Source organism: Gallus gallus, chromosome 22 (genome assembly GCF_016699485.2).
Source record: "Gallus gallus isolate bGalGal1 chromosome 22, bGalGal1.mat.broiler.GRCg7b, whole genome shotgun sequence".
Classification (NCBI taxonomy): domain Eukaryota; kingdom Metazoa; phylum Chordata; class Aves; order Galliformes; family Phasianidae; genus Gallus; species Gallus gallus.
The window spans coordinates 4501898-4519233 of NC_052553.1; the positions used below are offsets into that span (position 1 = coordinate 4501898).

At 60.6% G+C, this 17336-nt stretch overlaps 1 protein-coding gene across 4 annotated transcripts; it reads left to right on the plus strand.

Moving 5' to 3' along the window:
- The first annotated feature begins 199 nt into the window (after positions 1-199).
- Positions 200-16951, plus strand: NUDCD3 (NudC domain containing 3). 4 transcript variants are annotated; one of them, XM_015297507.4, is made up of 6 exons: positions 200-442; positions 1031-1335; positions 9078-9210; positions 12201-12344; positions 16244-16432; positions 16597-16951. In XM_015297507.4, the coding sequence occupies exons 1-6, from the start codon at positions 254-256 to the stop codon at positions 16705-16707; spliced, it is 1071 nt and encodes a 356-aa protein (XP_015152993.2). In that variant the 5' UTR covers positions 200-253; the 3' UTR covers positions 16708-16951. The 4 variants fall into 4 exon arrangements, 2 of the variants coding, with proteins under 2 accessions (XP_015152993.2, XP_046759407.1); XM_046903451.1 differs by lacking the exons at positions 200-442; positions 1031-1335 and having other exon boundaries at positions 9177-10562; XR_006932017.1 differs by lacking the exons at positions 200-442; positions 1031-1335; positions 9078-9210; positions 12201-12344; positions 16597-16951 and adding an exon at positions 12963-15663 and having other exon boundaries at positions 16244-16296.
- Positions 16952-17336: the final 385 nt, after the last annotated feature.

Sequence of the window (17336 nt, forward strand, 5' to 3'; positions counted from 1 at the left end):
ATTCCTCCCGTGAACTCCCAAACCCAGCGGGATGAACCCCTGAACCCCAGCAGGATCCTGGCGCGGTGCTCCGGAGCGCCCCGCCCCGCACACCGCAGGTGCGGACGCGGACTGCAGCCGCGTTCCCCGGAACCACTGAGCGCGGCGCAGTTCCCGGCGCAGACGCGCGGCGCGGCGGACCGGAAGCGGCGCGACGTGCGGACCGGAAGCGCGGGCGGGCGAGCGGTTGCCGTGGCAGCGGGCCGGGGCCGCCATGGAGGCGCTGACCGAGATGTACGACCAGGCGCTGCTCGGCATCCTGCAGCACGTTGGCAACGTGGACGACTTCCTACGCGTCCTCTTCGGCTTCCTCTACCGCAAAACCGATTTCTACCGCCTCCTCCTGCGGCCCGGTGACCGCCTGGGCTTCCCGCCCGGCGCCGCGCAGGCCATGGCCCTGCAGGTACCCGCGGGCCCCGCTCGCCGCGCTCAGTGCCGGTGCTGAGTGCCCGTCGCCGCGTTCCCGTGGGTGTTGGGGCCCGGAGCGTCCCTTGGGCGCAGCCCCAGATCGGGGTGAGGCAGCAGAGCTTTGCTCCGACGTCCTCCCGTGTGTCACCCGGAGAAACATCACCTCCCGCCCGGTGCGGGCGGCTGGGCCCGGGCACGCAACTCTCGTGCTGCAGGACGGGGAGAGCTGCATTTCCTCTCTCCAAGTGCGTTTTATCTGCCCAAAGCAGGCAGTTCTGGCTCAAAACGCTGTGATCCCCACGTGCCGTTGCTCTGCTTCTTCACGTGCGCCAGCTGAAGGAGCCCACAGCCACCCTGCGGGGTCGCCCACGGCTTGTCCCAACCGGTGGCACTGCTGAGGATCCAGCAGCCCCTCGCCAGACACAGCAAAGCCCTGCGGCCAGGTGTCTCTCCTGAGAGAGTGCTGGCGAGTGTAGGTGTAGGGAGCGGGCTGTGTGACATCCACAGCTGGAGGGGCAGCAGTAAGGGCCCCAAGCACGTGCTCCTTTTCCTCTCCTTGACAGCCAGCTTTGTTCCCTTGCAGGCGTTCAAAGTCTTTGAGCGGATGGCCCGGCAGGATGACGAGAAGCGGCGCCGGGAGCTGGAGGCAAAGCTCCGCAAGAAGGAGGAGGAGGAGGAAGCTGCCGCGTCTGCCGAGAGGGTGAGAGTGGCCCCGGCCGCCCATGAGGTCGAGGTGGAGACAACAGAGGAGCCTGAGCCCTCGCTGGATGCAGGGGGTGCGGAAGGGCCACAGGATTCACCCGCAACCCTGGCAGCAGCCAGCCCCGTGCCAGCAGAGCCCCCAGGGGCAGCTGCCCCTGCGCAGCCTTCACCTGCCGAGCTGCCCACGTAAGGCTTTCTCCTTGTGCTGCTTTCCTCTCCCCACTGTCAGGGGCTGACAGGGTGAGGGGGAGGAGGGGTTGTGTGATCTCCTGTGGGAGGCAGAGCTGTGTTCTGCACTGCGGGTTTGGGGTTTTCTGGCTGTGCGGAGGGCAGGGGAATCATCATGTCTCTGCGTTGCTGGAGCTGTGCACACCAGGGGTAACTGTTCCTGGGGGCTGACCGCAGCGGCTCTGGGAAATCCAGATGCTGTCCCACAGCCTTTTCCTCATGGAAACTTGGGGTCTGTGCCCCACATGTGTGCGGTGGGAGCTCCCAGAGCCGGATGGGTGCTCTGCAGGTCATTCTCGTACTAAATAGCCGTGTGGGCAGGTGGCAAGGCCAGCATCAGCATTGGGTGTGCACAGTTTGGGAGCTCCAGAGGTCTCTGGCCCGGCCTTCAACTCAAAGCAGAGCCAGCTTTGAAGCTACATCAGACACTGCACAGAGCTTTGTGTACTCTTTCGCCAGACTCAGTGGCTTTCAAGCTGGGCTAAGCAGCCTTGTGCTTCAAAAGCGTCCTTGCTCCAAAGTCCTCCCAGTGTGTCTGAGAGCTGCTGCCAGCTCGCTTCCCTTCCCTGCCAGGGTGAGGTGTCACAAAGCTCTCTGGTCCTGCACTGATGCGTGACAGCCCCAGGTCCTGGAGCAGCTGGGGTGGGATGGACAGAGAGAAGAATGGAGTGAGAGGGGAAGGTGCCCAGCAACTTGATTAGGTGGTAATGAGGAGAAGGCCTTGTGCTGAGCTCAGTTAGCTTGGCCTGTGTTGTGTGGGGTAGAAATAAGCCAGAAGCCAAAAATGACATCACCTGAAAAGCCACGTTCTGTTGTCCTGTGAAGGAAAGATTGTCCCTGGGGCCGTCAGTCTGACACCTCACAGAATTAACGAGCCAAAAAAAGCCCTGCCGGAGCCGACAGAGCTCTTCTGCCCTGCCGTAGCTGTGCCCTGCATGTTCTCAGCCTGGGCGGGGAAGGGAATGGGGCAGCATGGCTGCGGGATCCAAGTAGGGCAGAGCGGGCAACAGGTTGCTGCTGTAGTTGGTGTGTGTGCCTCTGGGGGGCACTGGAGCCCCCCGAAAGGCATCAGGCATCCAGGGCACCCCTGACAGGCTATTAATAATTGAACCAGCTGCTTAATTCTGCACAACCCCTCCTGAGCAAAACCCCGAGCCGCCAGCTTGGATACGAGGGGCGCATGAATAACATGCATTGCCAGCAGCAAGAATGCAAAAAAGAGATTAAACGAAAATATTTTCCTTCTCCCTTCCCCCCCCCCTCCTCAACCAGTAAAGAAAACCACCGCCACCAAAGTCTATATAAAAACTCACTCATTCTGTCAGCCTTGCTGCCGTGGAAATGTAGGGCAGGTACCAGCCCAGATCTGCCAGCTCCCATCAGAGCCCGCTGCGCTCCTGGGCGCCTTGGGATGGGAGCAGCTTTCATAGGGCTGCAGGGGAAAGGAAGAGCAAAACCGAGCCTGAATCGTGCTCAGCTTTGCCCACGGGTGAGGCACATGGCTGGCTCGTTCCTCGGCAGGTCCCTCCCTGTTCCCCACCCGTAAATGGTGTGATGTGGCTCCCCTTTGCTGTGGGGCTGTGCCACGGCTCCACTGAGGACCATGTGTGTTCCTGCCCTCCCCGGCTCGTTTCTGGGGTTGATGGCGCAGCTCCCAAAGGCACAGATCCTGCTTGTCCCCCACAGCCTGAGCTCGGCTCCGAGCTCAGCACACCTCCGCCGCCCAGCGCCCTCCCCTTCCCCTAGCTTGGAACCCAGCCTGCATACATTTGCCACGCAGCATTTAAAATAGAGCCCAGCAGCCCACGTGTGGCACTGCACAGCCTGGCCTCGGCGTTCTGCTTCCTGCCATCCTAATGCTCGCTGCTTGCTCCCAGCCCTAACCCGGGCTGCGTTCTCCTGTCCTGTGGCCACTCACTGCTTGCTGCCTGGTGTGAGGCTGTGGCAGCTCCCTGTCCCCTCATTGTGCCTCCTTGGTGCTGTGGCCATGTGTGCTCAGGGCTGGCAGCCCTGCGCTGTTTGGGGAGGCAGGAGAAGGACCTGCAGAGAGCGGGTGGAGTTTTATTGTCAGATAAGGGAGTTCTCGCAGAGAAGGATCTCTGAGAAGGGTGGAAGGATGCTGAAGTGTCCTCAGAAAGGTGGTGAGCAGGCAGAAAGCACAAAGCTGCTGTAAGCAGGCAAGGGGTGAAGGTGTTTGAGACCTCTATCGCTATCCCTTTGGGCCAGGACCTGCAGAGTTTTTTCCTGTGCCCTGGGCAAGAGAAGGCCCTGCCTTCTGCCAGCAAAACTGCACCAAGACGCATCCATCCTCCTGCTGAGGCTCCTGCTCTCCTGAGCTGCTTACAACACAGAGCATCTCAAGCTGCAAAGGACCCACAGAGGCCATCAAGTCCAACCCTTCGCTCCACTCTGACCACCCAAACCCAATGTCTGAGAGTGGCATCCCAGCGCTCCCTGAGGCTCGGGCAGTTTGGGGCTGTGCCCACTGCCCTCCAGTGCAGAACCTTTCCTCGGTCCCCCGCAGCACTGCTTGATGGCTGCAGCCCTGCACTCTGGGAAAAATGCATGGATCCCATTTAGCTCAGCAACTGCTTGGCTTTACCCAAAGCCCAGGTGGATTCTTTTCATTCCACGGTGCCCGCAGGATGTGTTTTCTACATGCATTCGTTCTCCTCAGGGTGCTGGGCAGGGGGATTTTGCCGCTCCAGGTTGTGGGGCCATGGAGAAGGGACAGGGCAGGTGCTGGCACTGAGGACATCTTTGTTTGAGTGGGGGATGCCGGCAGCCCCTGGGATGTCCATCTGGTCCCAGGTCCAGCCTCCAGCCCTGGTGCTGGCCAGGGGAGCAGAACCAAACAAGCACTGTGATGCTTCATTGGCTCTTAACCCCAGCAGGCTTTGTCCCCACAGCTCTGTGTGCCAGGGTGAGCACTTGGAGTGGTATTTCTCATGGTGGATTTATTTTCTTCCTTGAAACTCAGCCCTCGCAAACCTCACTGCAGCTTCCACATCCCTATCCCTGGATGCTTGCAGTCATGCTGCTCGTCCTGCTCCCCTTCAGCTCCTTTTTCAAGCTAAGAGTCCTCATTTGCTTCACCCCACCTCATTTGAGCATCTTTGTACTCCTGGTCCTCGCTTGTTGGTGCTCCGTGTATTCTGCCCTTCCTACCCTATTGCTTCACTTCTGGGCTGTCCCGGGGAAGCTTCTCTGTGAGCTGAGCCCTCCCTGCAGAGCACAGAGGCTGTGGCTCCACATAGGGGGCTGAATTATTTCAATCCTCTCCTGCAGCAGTGGGAGCTCAGCTCGCGGAAGAACATCATTTTGAAGGGCTGATCTTGAGGCGAGGTGCCCCCAGCCCCATTCCTGTGTCCACAGTGAGCCCCTCACAGCTGCTGAGGGTGCAACTGGGGCCCAATTTTCCAATGCTGTAATGGGGAACTGGAGCCCTATGCTTGCTGAGATCAGCAGCGCCGTTTCAGCTCCCCTGTCACGCACCCGATCGCTCAGGGCTTTGGTTGCCCTACCAAGGTACTGAGCTCCAAAATTAGGTCCCTGCACCAAAAATAACTAAATTAAAACCTATAAATTTTTCTCTTAACAAGCAGAAAATCCCAGGGCTGGAGGCCGGGGGACAGCGTGTGCCTGATTCTTATTTAAAAAAGAAAACTCTGTTTGCTTGCTTTAGCACCGCGTTGTCCTCCGGGAACGGACCCGAGGCGCTGCCGGCTGTGGGGCCATGGAGCTCTGCTCGGCCAGGTCCCCTCTTCCAGGAGCTGGAATTGAACCTGACGTGCTGTGTTGGTGCAGCGGTCCCTTGGAGAGCTCTCCAACCCAAGGCTGTGTAAGCTCTGTGCCAGCAGTGAGGATCCGAGGGGACTTTGCCTACCAGTAGCGCGTCCTGCTGTCCTTGACCTAAATTTCCCAGCAGTAGTGAAATTTAGCCCTCTGGTGACGACTCCAAAGCTCTCCCGTGAGCTGGCAGTGGCATTTCAACCACCCTAATGGCAGCGAGTTGGCTCTATTGAATGGCTCCATAAATAACTGGGAAACCAAAAGTGAGGGCTAAAAGCTCCCCCGAAGAGCACGAGCGTGGAAAGGAGCGAGCCCCTCGCTGCAGGCTGCAGCAGGAGCAGAGCCACGCGCCCGCTGCCGCGCATGGGGAACCTGGGGAGCGTTGGAACTGGGTTTTTGGATGCGGTAGGTGGTGCGGGTTTGGGGTGTAGCTGTAGGGTCAAGTGGCAGAGGCATTGCTTGGGGATGCTGGGCACCTCTCTGCGCCCTAACAGTGTGGTACTGGGGTGAAAGTGCCCTCAGAGCCGTCCTGGCTTGTGGGGACCATCATTTTGGGGGTGAAGGGAATGGTGTTAGGCACCTCTCATAGCATGGCGTGTCTCTGGTGTGCTCAGTGAGCCCTGCCAGCTCCAGCCCCATTTGGAGAAGCACCTTGCAGCCCCATGGCTCGGGATTGTTATGGGCTTGTAGCACTTCTATACGTCTTGGTGAGGAAAGGCAGCCTCCCACCTGGATTTGGGGATCCCCCCACAATCCCGCCTGCATTTGGGGTTCTTCTCACCATCCTACATGGCTGTGGGCTTCTCCCCACCAACCCCCACGCACAGCCCTATGGCCACAGCCCGCAGAAGCCCTGTGCTGACAGCGGCTGCATCGCAGTGCTTGTTTACTGCGCGGAGCTGACAGCAGCAGGCTGGTACTCAGCCGGCTCAGCGCTTTGCCGGAGACCCAATTAAGTGGAGCAAAACCCAGAGAGACCGAACGCCACATGCCCGATGTTTTGGTGCTGAAAAAACGTTAAATCTGGAGGTGGGGGGAGGCTCCTTCTCGGCTTGCTTGCAAAAACAGCAGAGAGCACAACCCTGGGATTTTCCACGCGCACCGTCCCTGCAGCTTTGCGGATGCGGCTGTCTCAGGGCTGACACTTCCAGCTACCTGTTGCTCCAGGGAGCAGAGCGCACATTTGGACCTCGTCAAATTCATCGTAAAAGCTCATCCCTTCTTCCTCCTGCCCCGGGATGGGCACCGCAGAGGGTGCTCAGCCCTTCCTGCGCTCGGGGTGACTCCCAGTTTTCCCTTGGCTGCTGAGCAGGAGTGGGCGCTTCTCCCTCTGGAAATCTGTATTGCAGAACTCCTCCCGCCTCAATCCGGGCTGATGGCTGCAATAAATGCCAGACAGGCAGCCGGCACGCCGCAGCTCCCTGCAAGGCTGCGTGCTTATGTGGGTTAGGCACTCGGGTGCCTTGTGCCTGATTTTCTCTTCCCCTCCTTGCTCAGAACTTCATTATTACTTAATGAGATCTTTCCATTCTCGGCTACCTCTCGAGCTTGAGGGAGGTATGGTGCATCACACAGGGCCTCAGCAGCGGGTAACACAGGGCTGGGGTGTTAGTGCCCTGCAGGGTGGCTTGGGGCAGCACCGTGCCCCTCTACTTTCTCTGCTCTGTGAGGGGGAGGAAAGGGCAGGCTTACTTTTGCCATTGGGATGCGCTTGTGGGACTCGGTGGGATGTTGCCATCACCTCCTGTGGGAGCAGGTAGGGGCTCAGCCTCCATTTCTGCTTGTGGGGCAACTTAGCCTGGCCCCATGCCTGCATCACCCACCTCATCCTCAGCCAGCCCCGCTCATTTCAACCATCACTGTTTTCTCCCCCCCCCCTCCACATCTGCACTGCCTAACCGCCCTGACACGTTTTCCTTCAAGCTGCCTAAATAATTCACCTTGACTAAGAGCAGACAGCTGCGCCGGCCCCGCAGGACAGGACACAGAGAACACGGAGCGCTGGCACTCAGGAGTGTGCATGGATCAATGCTGAGCAAATGGGAGGCACACGGTGGGGCCGGCCGGTGTGCTGCTGTGCTTGGCACTGGATGGGTCCCTCGTGGTGACCTCTGTGCCACGGGGGACGGTGTGGCCACGCACTGCAGCTCCTCGGAGCACCAAACAGATTGGCTGCTTCTTGACGGCGCATTGTTAAAGGTTTCACCTCCCCCAAAATGACACATGGCGAGCAAAAATAGAACAAGACAGAACACACAGACCCACCCACACCATCCCCACCACCCGGCAGCCGAGTGCACGTGGTGCCAAAGCCCGGGTTTTAAAGCTGCTGCTTTTTCACCCTTCTCTCCTGTCCTCAGCCCCGATGCCCAGCCAATGCGTGGTGTGCTCCCGAGGATGTGCGCAGAGCAGAGCCACAGCAGTGCTCCGTGGGCAAAAGGGACAGAGGGAGAGCAAAGCAAGGAGGTGGATCCAGCATGGAGCAACCCTGCCTCAGTCTCCCCATGCAAACAACTCCATAGCACTGAGTCCTCCTAGGGCAGCTGCGAAAGCACTTTGTGTCTGCGTGCCACGGTGCCATGTGCTTGGCAGAGTGCCTGGAAGGTGAAAACATCCAGAAGCGCCTTGTCCTGCAGGATGGGCAGGATGGGAACCACTAGAAGCTGGTTTTGGAGCCCAGATGGGTTTCTGCATCCCTTCACAGCCCCACAGGGAGAGAGCAGAGAGCAGAGAGCAGGGCACGCAGAGCTCTGTTCCTCTGCGTTGCAGCCCTTTATGTGTCCTCTGCCCCCCCTGGGGGTGGTGGCATCCTGTGAGCCGATGACACCTCGTGAGAAGGTGGCACCCCGGGAGCCGGGGCGCCCCACGCCTGTGCCCAGATCTCGCTGCCCCTCCGGCTCCCGCAGTCCGGGGGCGGTTTGGAAGCCACCATCTGGAGCCAACCAGCGCGAGCGCCGCTTCGGTGCTGCCATGCCAACCCCGTTTCCATGGCAATTGGCACCCAATGGGTGAACGCCAAGCAAGGCCAAAATTCCCAAGAAAAAAAAAAAAGAGAGAGAGAGAGAAAAGAAAGAAGTGCTTGCAGGGACCCCCCCGACACTGTGACATTGCTCAGCCAGTGCCAGCAGCACCAGGAGCTGCAGCCACGCTGCAAACCCACCGCAGCTCCCGTAGGGCCAGCGGCATCCCAGCACTCGCCCCAAAGCCGTCCCCAAAGAGACCCAAAAAAAAGAGGTGTGCGGGCGCGTGTGTGCACACAGAGCCTTCCCGAGCCTAATTTAATTAAACCCTGTGGATCTTACGTAATGCTCGGGGCTGGAAGCCACCCCCGCCTGCCGCCGCTGCGCGCCCCTCACTGTGGGGGTGTTGGGACGCAGTCCCTGGGGCTGCATAGCCCCTGCACCCTTACGTAAAGCCCCACAGCCCCAGGCCGAGGGTTGGGTGTGTATGAAGAGCAGCTCTGCTTTTTGGTGGCTCCACAGCCGGCTTTGGAAAGGGTTCGGTTTTATTTCCAAGCCTTTCAGCGGTGCTCAGCCCAGCAGTGGTGTAAAGGGACATGAGGCTGGTGGGAATGTCTTGGCTGGAGACGTCTCGGCTATTTGGACGTGTGTTGCTGATTGCTTTTCTGATCCCCCCAAATCCCTCCACATCCATCCCTGGAGCCCTGCACCCTTCGGGCAGCCCAAGAGACATCCATGTCTCTGCCCGTCCCATCGCCATCCTCACTGGATGCAAGCTGAGGGGTGCTGGGGAGCCAACCCGATCCTTTTCCTTTCCCTGGGTGCACCCCACAGTCTGAAGCACCGCAGGGTGCCGGTGTGCAGGCTGTGCTCCCTTCCTGCTCCCACCCTCTCTGCTCACCCCATGCTGCCCCATGCTCAGCCCCTCGCTTGTTCTTCTCTCCCCAGGGGACAGGAGCAGTTCCAGACGAACCCCGACAGCTACAACGGGGCAGTGCGGGAGAACTACGCCTGGTCCCAAGACTACAGCGACCTGGAGATTAAAGTGCCCGTGCCCAAGCACATTGTGAAAGGCAAACAGGTGAAGCAGCATTAATAATTTGGCTTCCGGCGTCTCCCTTCCCCTTGGGGTGCCCGGCTGTCCTGGGAAGCTGTGCTGGGAGCAGGGAGGGATCCGCAGGGATCACAGAGTCCAAGCCCTGGCTCCACACAGGACCACCCAAAATCCGAACCCTATTTCTGAGAGCCAATCTCAGAGCTGTCTGCGTGGCGCGTGGCCACACTGGGTGTCCTTCAGCACCTCTCCTGTCCCTCTTCCCCCTGTCTTTGCTTGCTGGGATGGGGAGTAGCTCAAGGTGCGCACACAGGGCTGGGAGTGCCCCCAGGGGTTTGACCTCTCCTAGCTTTCCCCAGTGCTCCCAGCCCGCAGCTCTTGCTGTATTTTTCCATTTGGGAAGTCGGTGCTCCCCCACCTCCCGTTCTCCTCTGCTGCTTCCAGGACAGCTGAAATGAGCATGCTTGGGTTTGCTTGCTGGCTGCAGCCTACACAGCTCCTTGGCATGCCAATGGAGCGTAATTGGCAGCAGCAGCCCGGGCTGGAGGGGTGATGGCTGCCATGGGGACAGCAGGGGGACTGTGAGATGCATCATTCCCATTGGGTGTCTAAAGCAAAGCCAGGCTGTTCCTTGGAAGGGCTTAGGGGTGTCCAGACAGGTAGATATTCCATCCCCTCTGTATTGCATGGCACTCATGATGCCTGGGGACACTCTGGGGAGTTGCGCCCATGCAGAGATCCCAGCGACACACCCCATCCTTTGGCACCCAGAGCTGTGGGGGCCTTGCAGGTGCAGGTGGGACAGGACATGCTTTCCTGACCCCTCCTGCCTCCCTGCAGGCTGTGCTAGGGGTGCATTTGCTGCCAGCAGCCCAAAGTGCCCACAGGTGTGCACCAACCCAGAGCAGCCCCACGGCGCCCTGTTTAGTTCTGCACCGACGGCTCCAACGTTTGGCTTTCCTTGTCCTGGCAGTGCATGTCCTGCTCAGGCCTCGCCTTCCCCCAGTGCTCTCCTCAGCGCCTTGCAGGCAGGTTTTCATTTCAGAGCTGTTCTCTGTGTCTCTCCAGCCGGAGGGGACAGGCAGACTGGCTGGGTCACAGGCCAGAGCAGGGCGGTTCAAAGCAATTTTCAAGCTGGATGGGCTTGGGGCACGTTATTGATGGGTTCCTGCAGAACAGAAGCGTTCCCTGCATTCACCACGCAGTTTCGCCTTGTAAAAAAAATTATCAGTTTTTTGGCTTCTGTCTGCCAAGGCGAGATTAAAAATCTCCCCCGTCTGGTCCCTGGGCTCCGAGCGTGCCCGGCTCTAACGCCGCTCAGAATGGCACTCCTGACACTTTTTGGATTCAGGCTGTTGCTATGGCACCTTCTCACTCGGGTAAGCTGGAGGTTTCCTTGTATGGAGCTCTGCGGAGTGGCCGTGGGGCAGGAAGGGGAGAAGGGGTGGGTGGGAGCACCTTGTGTTCCGTTCCCCACCTCCCCGATCCACTTAGAGGCGCAGCAGGGGCCTGCGGAGCCGCGCTTCCCAGCCCTGAAATAGAGATCACGCCAGCAGCCTCTCTGCTGCCTGGCTCGCAGGAGATGAGCAAGATTGGCTCCCAGCTTTGTGTGTGCTCGCTGTGTTGGCAGGGGCGGGTGGGGGTGTTTCAGTGTGCGGGAGCCACTGCGGTGCGCAGCCCCGGCGCAGGGCTGTGCTGTGCGGCACAACGTGGTGCCACAGCCGTGCCTGGGGCATCTCCCCGGGGCTGTCAGCATCGCACCCCTTTCGTCAGCCCTCTGAGGGAAACCCCCCAAAAAGGTGACTCGGGGGTCACCTCGGTGAGCTCGGAGCAGACCCGCTGGCAGTGACCCCATGTGTGTGACGGGGGGTGGGGAGCCGGAGTGAGCAGAGCCTGGTTGTCCACGTGTCCCATCCGTGTGGCGGTGACGTTCCTCATCCTGGAGGAGCTGCAGCACAGCAGCGGTCACATCCACGCCCCAGGGGAGAGCCTGCTGGCACACTGCTGGCTGTCTGTGCCGTGACAGCCGCTCAACACCGCACGGGTTCGGGGCTCAGCCTGGTGCCGCCGGTGCTGCAGCCGCGGTGCCGTCGCTGCCTGGAGCGGCTCTGCCCGCATCTTGCCTGCGTGGAGCTAGTGAGTCACTGGAGATCTCCTAGGTAATGGATAATGTAATAACATTTCAAATGAGCTCTGCAGAGCGGGAGGAAGATCTGGAGGAACTCTGGGAGAGAATGCAGGCAAATCTCACTGCAGTCTCCTCCTCTCGGGTGAGGGCCGGCAGCACTGGGGGCCCCGAGCTGTCTCCCCCCCCAGCCCTGCTCCTTGCAGCCTGCCCATGCAGGGCAGCAGCAGATGGGCTCTCTGGGGACCAAGGTAGCACTGTGCAGCACAGCCAAGTGACAGCCTGCCACCGTGTCCCTGGGGGGGCCGTGTCACCTCGTGGCGGGTCGCAGCAGGGTTCCCTGTATGGCTGCTTCAGGGGGGACAGAGCTGCCATGTCCCCTTTCCCCAGTGGTGACACACAGACGTCCCTTTGCATGTAGGGAGCCCAGTGCTGGCTGTGCCCTGGCGTGGGGGCCATACAGAGCCGGAGAGCTTCAGGCTGGTGCCGGGGCTGGGCTAGCACCACACTCCTAGCTCAGAAGCTCCAGACTGCCTGGCAGAGCAGCTCTCAGCCCCAGGAGCTGCAGAGCCATACCCCACTCAGTGCCAGGATGCAGCAAGCAGGCACCCAACCTCTGAGCTAGTTGTCTATAAGGGGAAACTGAGGCACGGGGGAGCGTCTGTGAGAGTCCCTGCAGGGCTGTGCTGCCTGCTGCTCCCCGGGGAGGTTTCCTTTCACCTCAGAGCTGTTTGCTCTGAGACGGCAGTGGGATTCCCACCCTCCATCCGTACAGGCTGATGGTTCTTCTCTCCCTCTCATCCCCAGCGAGTGCTCTTGACCCCATGCCCCGAGCAGTGCAGCAGCAAACGGGGCAGGAGCCTTGCTGATGCTTTTCTCTCTGCCTTCCCAGGTGTCTGTGGATATCAGCAGCAGCACAATTCGCGTGGCGGTGCTGGAGGGGAGCAGCCAGCGCGTGCTCATGGAGGGGAAGCTCACACACAAGATCAACACGGAGAGTTCCCTCTGGAGCCTGGAGCCAGGGAAGTGTGTTTTGGTAAGGGCTGCCCTCTCCTTGCCTCGCCTTGCAGCTCCCCGGTGCTTGGCCTGGAAAATGGGAGCAGCTGGAGGCTTGAGCCAGAGCTGGCTGCGTCCCACGCTGCCTTTCCCTGGCTGTCCCTGTAGAACGTGCAGCTCATGTGTGCCAGGCAAGGGGAAACCCCACTGCTTGTTTCTGTGTTGCCCCGGGGTTCTGACACGCTGCTGGTCCTGTTGGAAGCAGTCAGTGCAGCTGCTTCTGTTTGCCTTCTGCATGTCTTCCTCATCGAGGTGGTTTGGGGGCAGCAGCTCATTATTGGATCTGCTGCCCCACGGTGAATTACTGCTGGCTGTAGGTGTCTCTGGCGTGCTCTAGCAGTGAAGGCAGAGGGGTGATGCTCCTGGACTGTTTCCACAACTGAGGCTGTCCTGGGCATTGCATTGCTGCTCATCAGTCTGATTCCTCCAGCATCTTCTGCATCCTCTGGCTGCCCAACTCCTGCGTGAGCTTTGGGGCCAGGGCTGTGCTGGGAGTGCAGCTCTGCCACCCGCTGCCCTTCTGCCCTCTCCTTTCAGCCACAGATGTTCTCAGGAGCTCCTTGGGGCTGTTGCCAGCCCCAGGAGAGTGCTCAGGGCCGGGGCTCTGCGGCTGCAGAGGTTCCTTTCGGGGCAGCACGCTCACCTTGTGCCCTGTGTCATGAGCAGGGCAGTTGATGGGCACCCAAAGGCACCGTGATGTTTGAGTGGGAATCCCACTGTGTGCATCCCACTGGGTGCAGAAGTGCCGACGGAAACGCATCGAAATCCTGCTCGGGCAAGAATCTGTGATCACAGAATCATAGAATGGCTTGGGTTGAGAGGGACCCCATGAATCATCAAGTTCCAACCCCCTGCCACGGGCAGGGCTGCCAACCTCCAGAGCTGGTACTACACCAGGTGGCCCAGGGCCCCATCCAACCTGGCCTTGAAGATGTACCCTGGGGTGAGAGACCTGCTGCCAGAAGGGCCCTATGGGAGAGAAGAGTATCTCCAAATCATTCGGCCATCTGAAGGATGTTTAAAAGGAGACAATGGGATCATTCATCGACATTTTTCAAACATGAAACTTTTGAAAACCGGCCGATTTGGGCATGTGCACAATCCTTGGAAGCAATGCCATTCAAGAGGAGCTGAACCCCACACAGGGCTGCGTATGGGCAGCTGGCATTCCCTGTGCGTGTTCCTGAGATCAGCAGTGTGTTACACAGCCAGAGGAGGACGGGAGCAGCGTGGGTGGAACAAGACTCGGGGCTTTCTGCAGTGACCGTGAGGGCGGTCCCCTCATCTCCAACCTGAGCTGGAGGCAAGAGCCTCAAATTAGCACGGGCGCAGGGTTGTGAGGATCTCCAGCTGGCTGCCAACATATTGACGGTGGGATGAAATTTCTCTGGAAGAATTGTAAGGTAACTGGAGCAGAGTGAGTAATTCAACCCGAGAGTGTCTCCTTTTCCCGTGCGCAGAGTAGCCGAAAGTGTTGGGCGGCTCCTTCCCGTTCATTCATCAGGAGGCACACAGCCATTTGGTGGTTCAGCTGCTGGGAGGGGACTGCGCCGGGCTTGTCCTGAGCACAGCGTGGTGTGCTCTGCAGGCTGTGTGGCCACAGCCCCACGGTGGCCGTGAGCACCTTCCTGCAGGGCACGTGAGCTGCCTGCTGGGGATGCAGGGGCAGCAGCCTCCCGTGAGGCGGGGGCACAACGCTGCCTGGAAGGTGCCTCTCCGTTCCCTTCACTCCCAGAGCTGGCCGAGCTCTCAGCACATTTCTCTTCGTGTCCTTCGCTATGTTTGTGGCTCCTGTGGCACCCAGACCGAGGCAGAAGCCCATGGGCCGTGGCTTTGGAGCTGCCTGCTCTGCCCGGCACCGCGGCCCCGGCCGTAATCCCCGTGCTCTCCCCTCGCTGTCACGCCTGCTCACTTGTCAAAAGAGAGATGAAAATAGATTCGCGGGAGCCGTTTTTAGAAGTCTCCACTGGGTGTTGTGCGCAACACGTTTTGGGATTATTTTCGTTGTTGAGGATTTTTTCCCCCCGTTGCCTCTCTTTCTCTCCTTCTCTCCAACATTTGTTATCCACGCTCGGGCTTTTGTCACCCAGCCCTTCTTGAGCAGCTCTTGCAGCCTTTGCCTGTCGTCTCCTGAGCCGGGAGGCCGAGTTAATAACAATCTGCGGCGCTTCCCGACCTCCCTGCGCCATTGGAAGCGTTCCCCGGTGCCCCCTCAGCAGCTCCTGTCCCCCGCTGGCTCCCAGGGACACTGCTGCCGTGTCGGAAGGGAAGCAGGTGGTGAGAGATGGCTTTTCCAAGTCCTACTTCCATCCCTTGGCAGCATCCCTCCAGATCCGATGCGACATTCGGGATTCGGGAGGGAACCCGGCGCTGTGGCAAAGCGCAACACCGGCGGCGAAGGACTGTGCCCCTCCTCATGGGACATGGGGACATGGGAGATGACGCAGTGCCACATCTGTGCCACTGCAGCACACAGGTCTCCCCTCCGCCCGTCCTGCCCCGGCCCCTTGGCTTCACACAGCTCCAGCATCCGTTGGCCCCAAAGCAGAGGTGTGCAACCCGAGCACGAGGCATCCGGAACCCGATCCTTCCTGCAGGAGGCTCTGAGCACGCTGCAGCTCCGAGCTGGGGCAAAGCACTGCTCCCTTCGCAGAGAGCAGCATAATCAGGTCAAGATTTATTTGTCCTTGTGGTGAAGCCCCGTTCCCTTAGCAGAGCCCCACGGGGTTCCCGGCGTGCAGCCACCTTCTGTGGCCACCTCCCAGGGCACGGCACGGCCGGTGCAGCGCTGCGTCCAAGGAACCGACCCCAGACCCCAAACCCACACCTGGAGCTCTGCAGCCCTGCAGGCGCTTGGAGGCTTCTGTTAGAAAGTGGGATTGCAGCCTCGGAGAGTCCCACTTTCATTTCTCTCCTCCTGGAAGCCGGGGGAAGAGCAAACTCCCCCGCACGCGCAAGGTGGGCCGCAGAGGTTAATTAATGATTGTTTGCAAAGCTCTCAGTGTGGCGATGATGCACGGCGCAGAAAAGCTGCCGAGGAAATGAATAATTCTGCCTTCCCAGCAGGGTGGGAGCGGGACGTGGTAAATAAAGCGAGGGCTGCGCGTGGGGCGGGAGGAGGAGAGGGGCCGTGGGCTGCAGCTCTGCAGGGCTCTTCCCACCCACTGCCAGCCCCGCAATAGGAGTGGTGGGATGGGGAGGGGGCTGATGCCCAGCATCCCCTGCGTGGGCTGTGCGCCCGCTATGGGGCCCTGCGGCCACGCACCCCATGGCTGTGTGTTCCTCGTGCTCACTGCTGGGTGAGCACCCAGGCTTTGGCCCGATGGAAGGCGTTCTGCTGTCAGGCTGGAAACCACCGCCTTCGGCACGCTGCAGTGTTGTGCCAGCACTGCTCTCCCAGGAGGACTGAGCCCAGCCGCCCCCTCCTGCACCAATCCCGGCTCCCAAACTTTCATGGCTGCCCCCGTTTTTCCCTCCGGAGCTTCTGGAGAGCTGCGCTCGCACCGCTTTGCCTGCCTTTATGGATGGCTTTGCAGAGATGCCGGCCGGTGCCATAAATCCCCCTCACTGCCGGCGTTGTTGCTCAGTTACAGTGGAAGGGGAAGCCCACAGCAGCCCCACGGCAGCAGGGATGCGGGCTGGTGGCCTGGGGGCAATGGGACGTCCCCTTCCCTTGGGCTGCCCCTCCAGGGCTGGTGGCAATGTGGCTGCAGCAGTGACGTCCCGGTGTCTGCATGGGCCGCGGTTACGGCTGTGTCCCTTGGCCTGGCCTGGTGACGCGTCCCCGTGGTGGCACATGGGCTCGGGGTGCTGGATGGGCTCGGGGTGATGCGTCCCCACGGTGGGATGTGGGCTCCCTGAGCCACCTGTCGTCCCCAGATCAACCTGAACAAGGGGGACGAGTACTGGTGGAACGCCGTCCTGGAGGGCGAGGAGCAGATCGACATCGACAAGATCAACAAGGAGCGCTCCATGGCCACGGTGGACGAGGAGGAGCACGCTGTGCTTGACCGCCTCACCTTCGACTACCACCAGAAGCTGCAGGGCAAACCGCAGAGCCACGAGCTGGTAGGTGCCACCAGGCCAGGAGTGCAGCTCGTCCTGTCCCTGCTGGGGGTCCTCCGTGTCCCCACACGCGAGGGCAGAGCATTGGTGCTGCGTCCCGTGGGGCAGCACGGAGCGGGGCGGGTGTGGGGCGGCCCCATCACGGCGGGCCCTGCTCCTCTTTGCAGAAGGTGCACGAGATGCTGAAGAAGGGCTGGGACACCGAGGGCTCCCCGTTCCGTGGCCAGAAGTTCGACCCTTCCATGTTCAACATCTCCCCCGGCGCCGTGCAGTTTTGACCCCGGCGAAAAGCGGCTGAGCGGCAGTGTGGGGAGGGGAGGACCCCAAACCCGGCGTGGGACCCCCGGCACCCACCCCCGGCATCGGCGCAGCACGGATGCGGCGTTCCATCCCCGTCACCAAGGCAACCCGGCGCTGGGACCCTTCTCCTCGCCTCGCCTCGCGCTGGCGACGGCTCCGTTGTTTTTCAGGAATAGACAGAGCTCGTTGGGTGACATAATTATTATTTTTGGTGGTTGAGGATATTTCTGGTTTTTGCTTCTGCGGGTGCACGGCCCCTCCCCACCCCAGCCCGGCCCCGGGCGGCTGTGCCCTCAGCGCTGCATCCACGCTGCGCCCTGCCCGGGGTCCCCACCTGTCCCCAACCCCCCGGTGGGGGCAGCGGGGACTGCCTGGGCGCACAGCCTGGGCTGGGGGATGCAGCGCCCCGCCGCCCCCGGCTGCAATAAATCCTTGCTCCCAGCACAGGGAGTGCGAGTGATTCGGGGACACTGGTGGGGACTGCCACGTGTGGGGACACTGATGGCCACGGGGACGGTGACGCCCAGGGGGACACTGACGCCCAGGGGGACGCTGCTCCTGGTGGGGACACCACCACTTGTGGGGCCGTGGCTGGTCATGGGGAGGC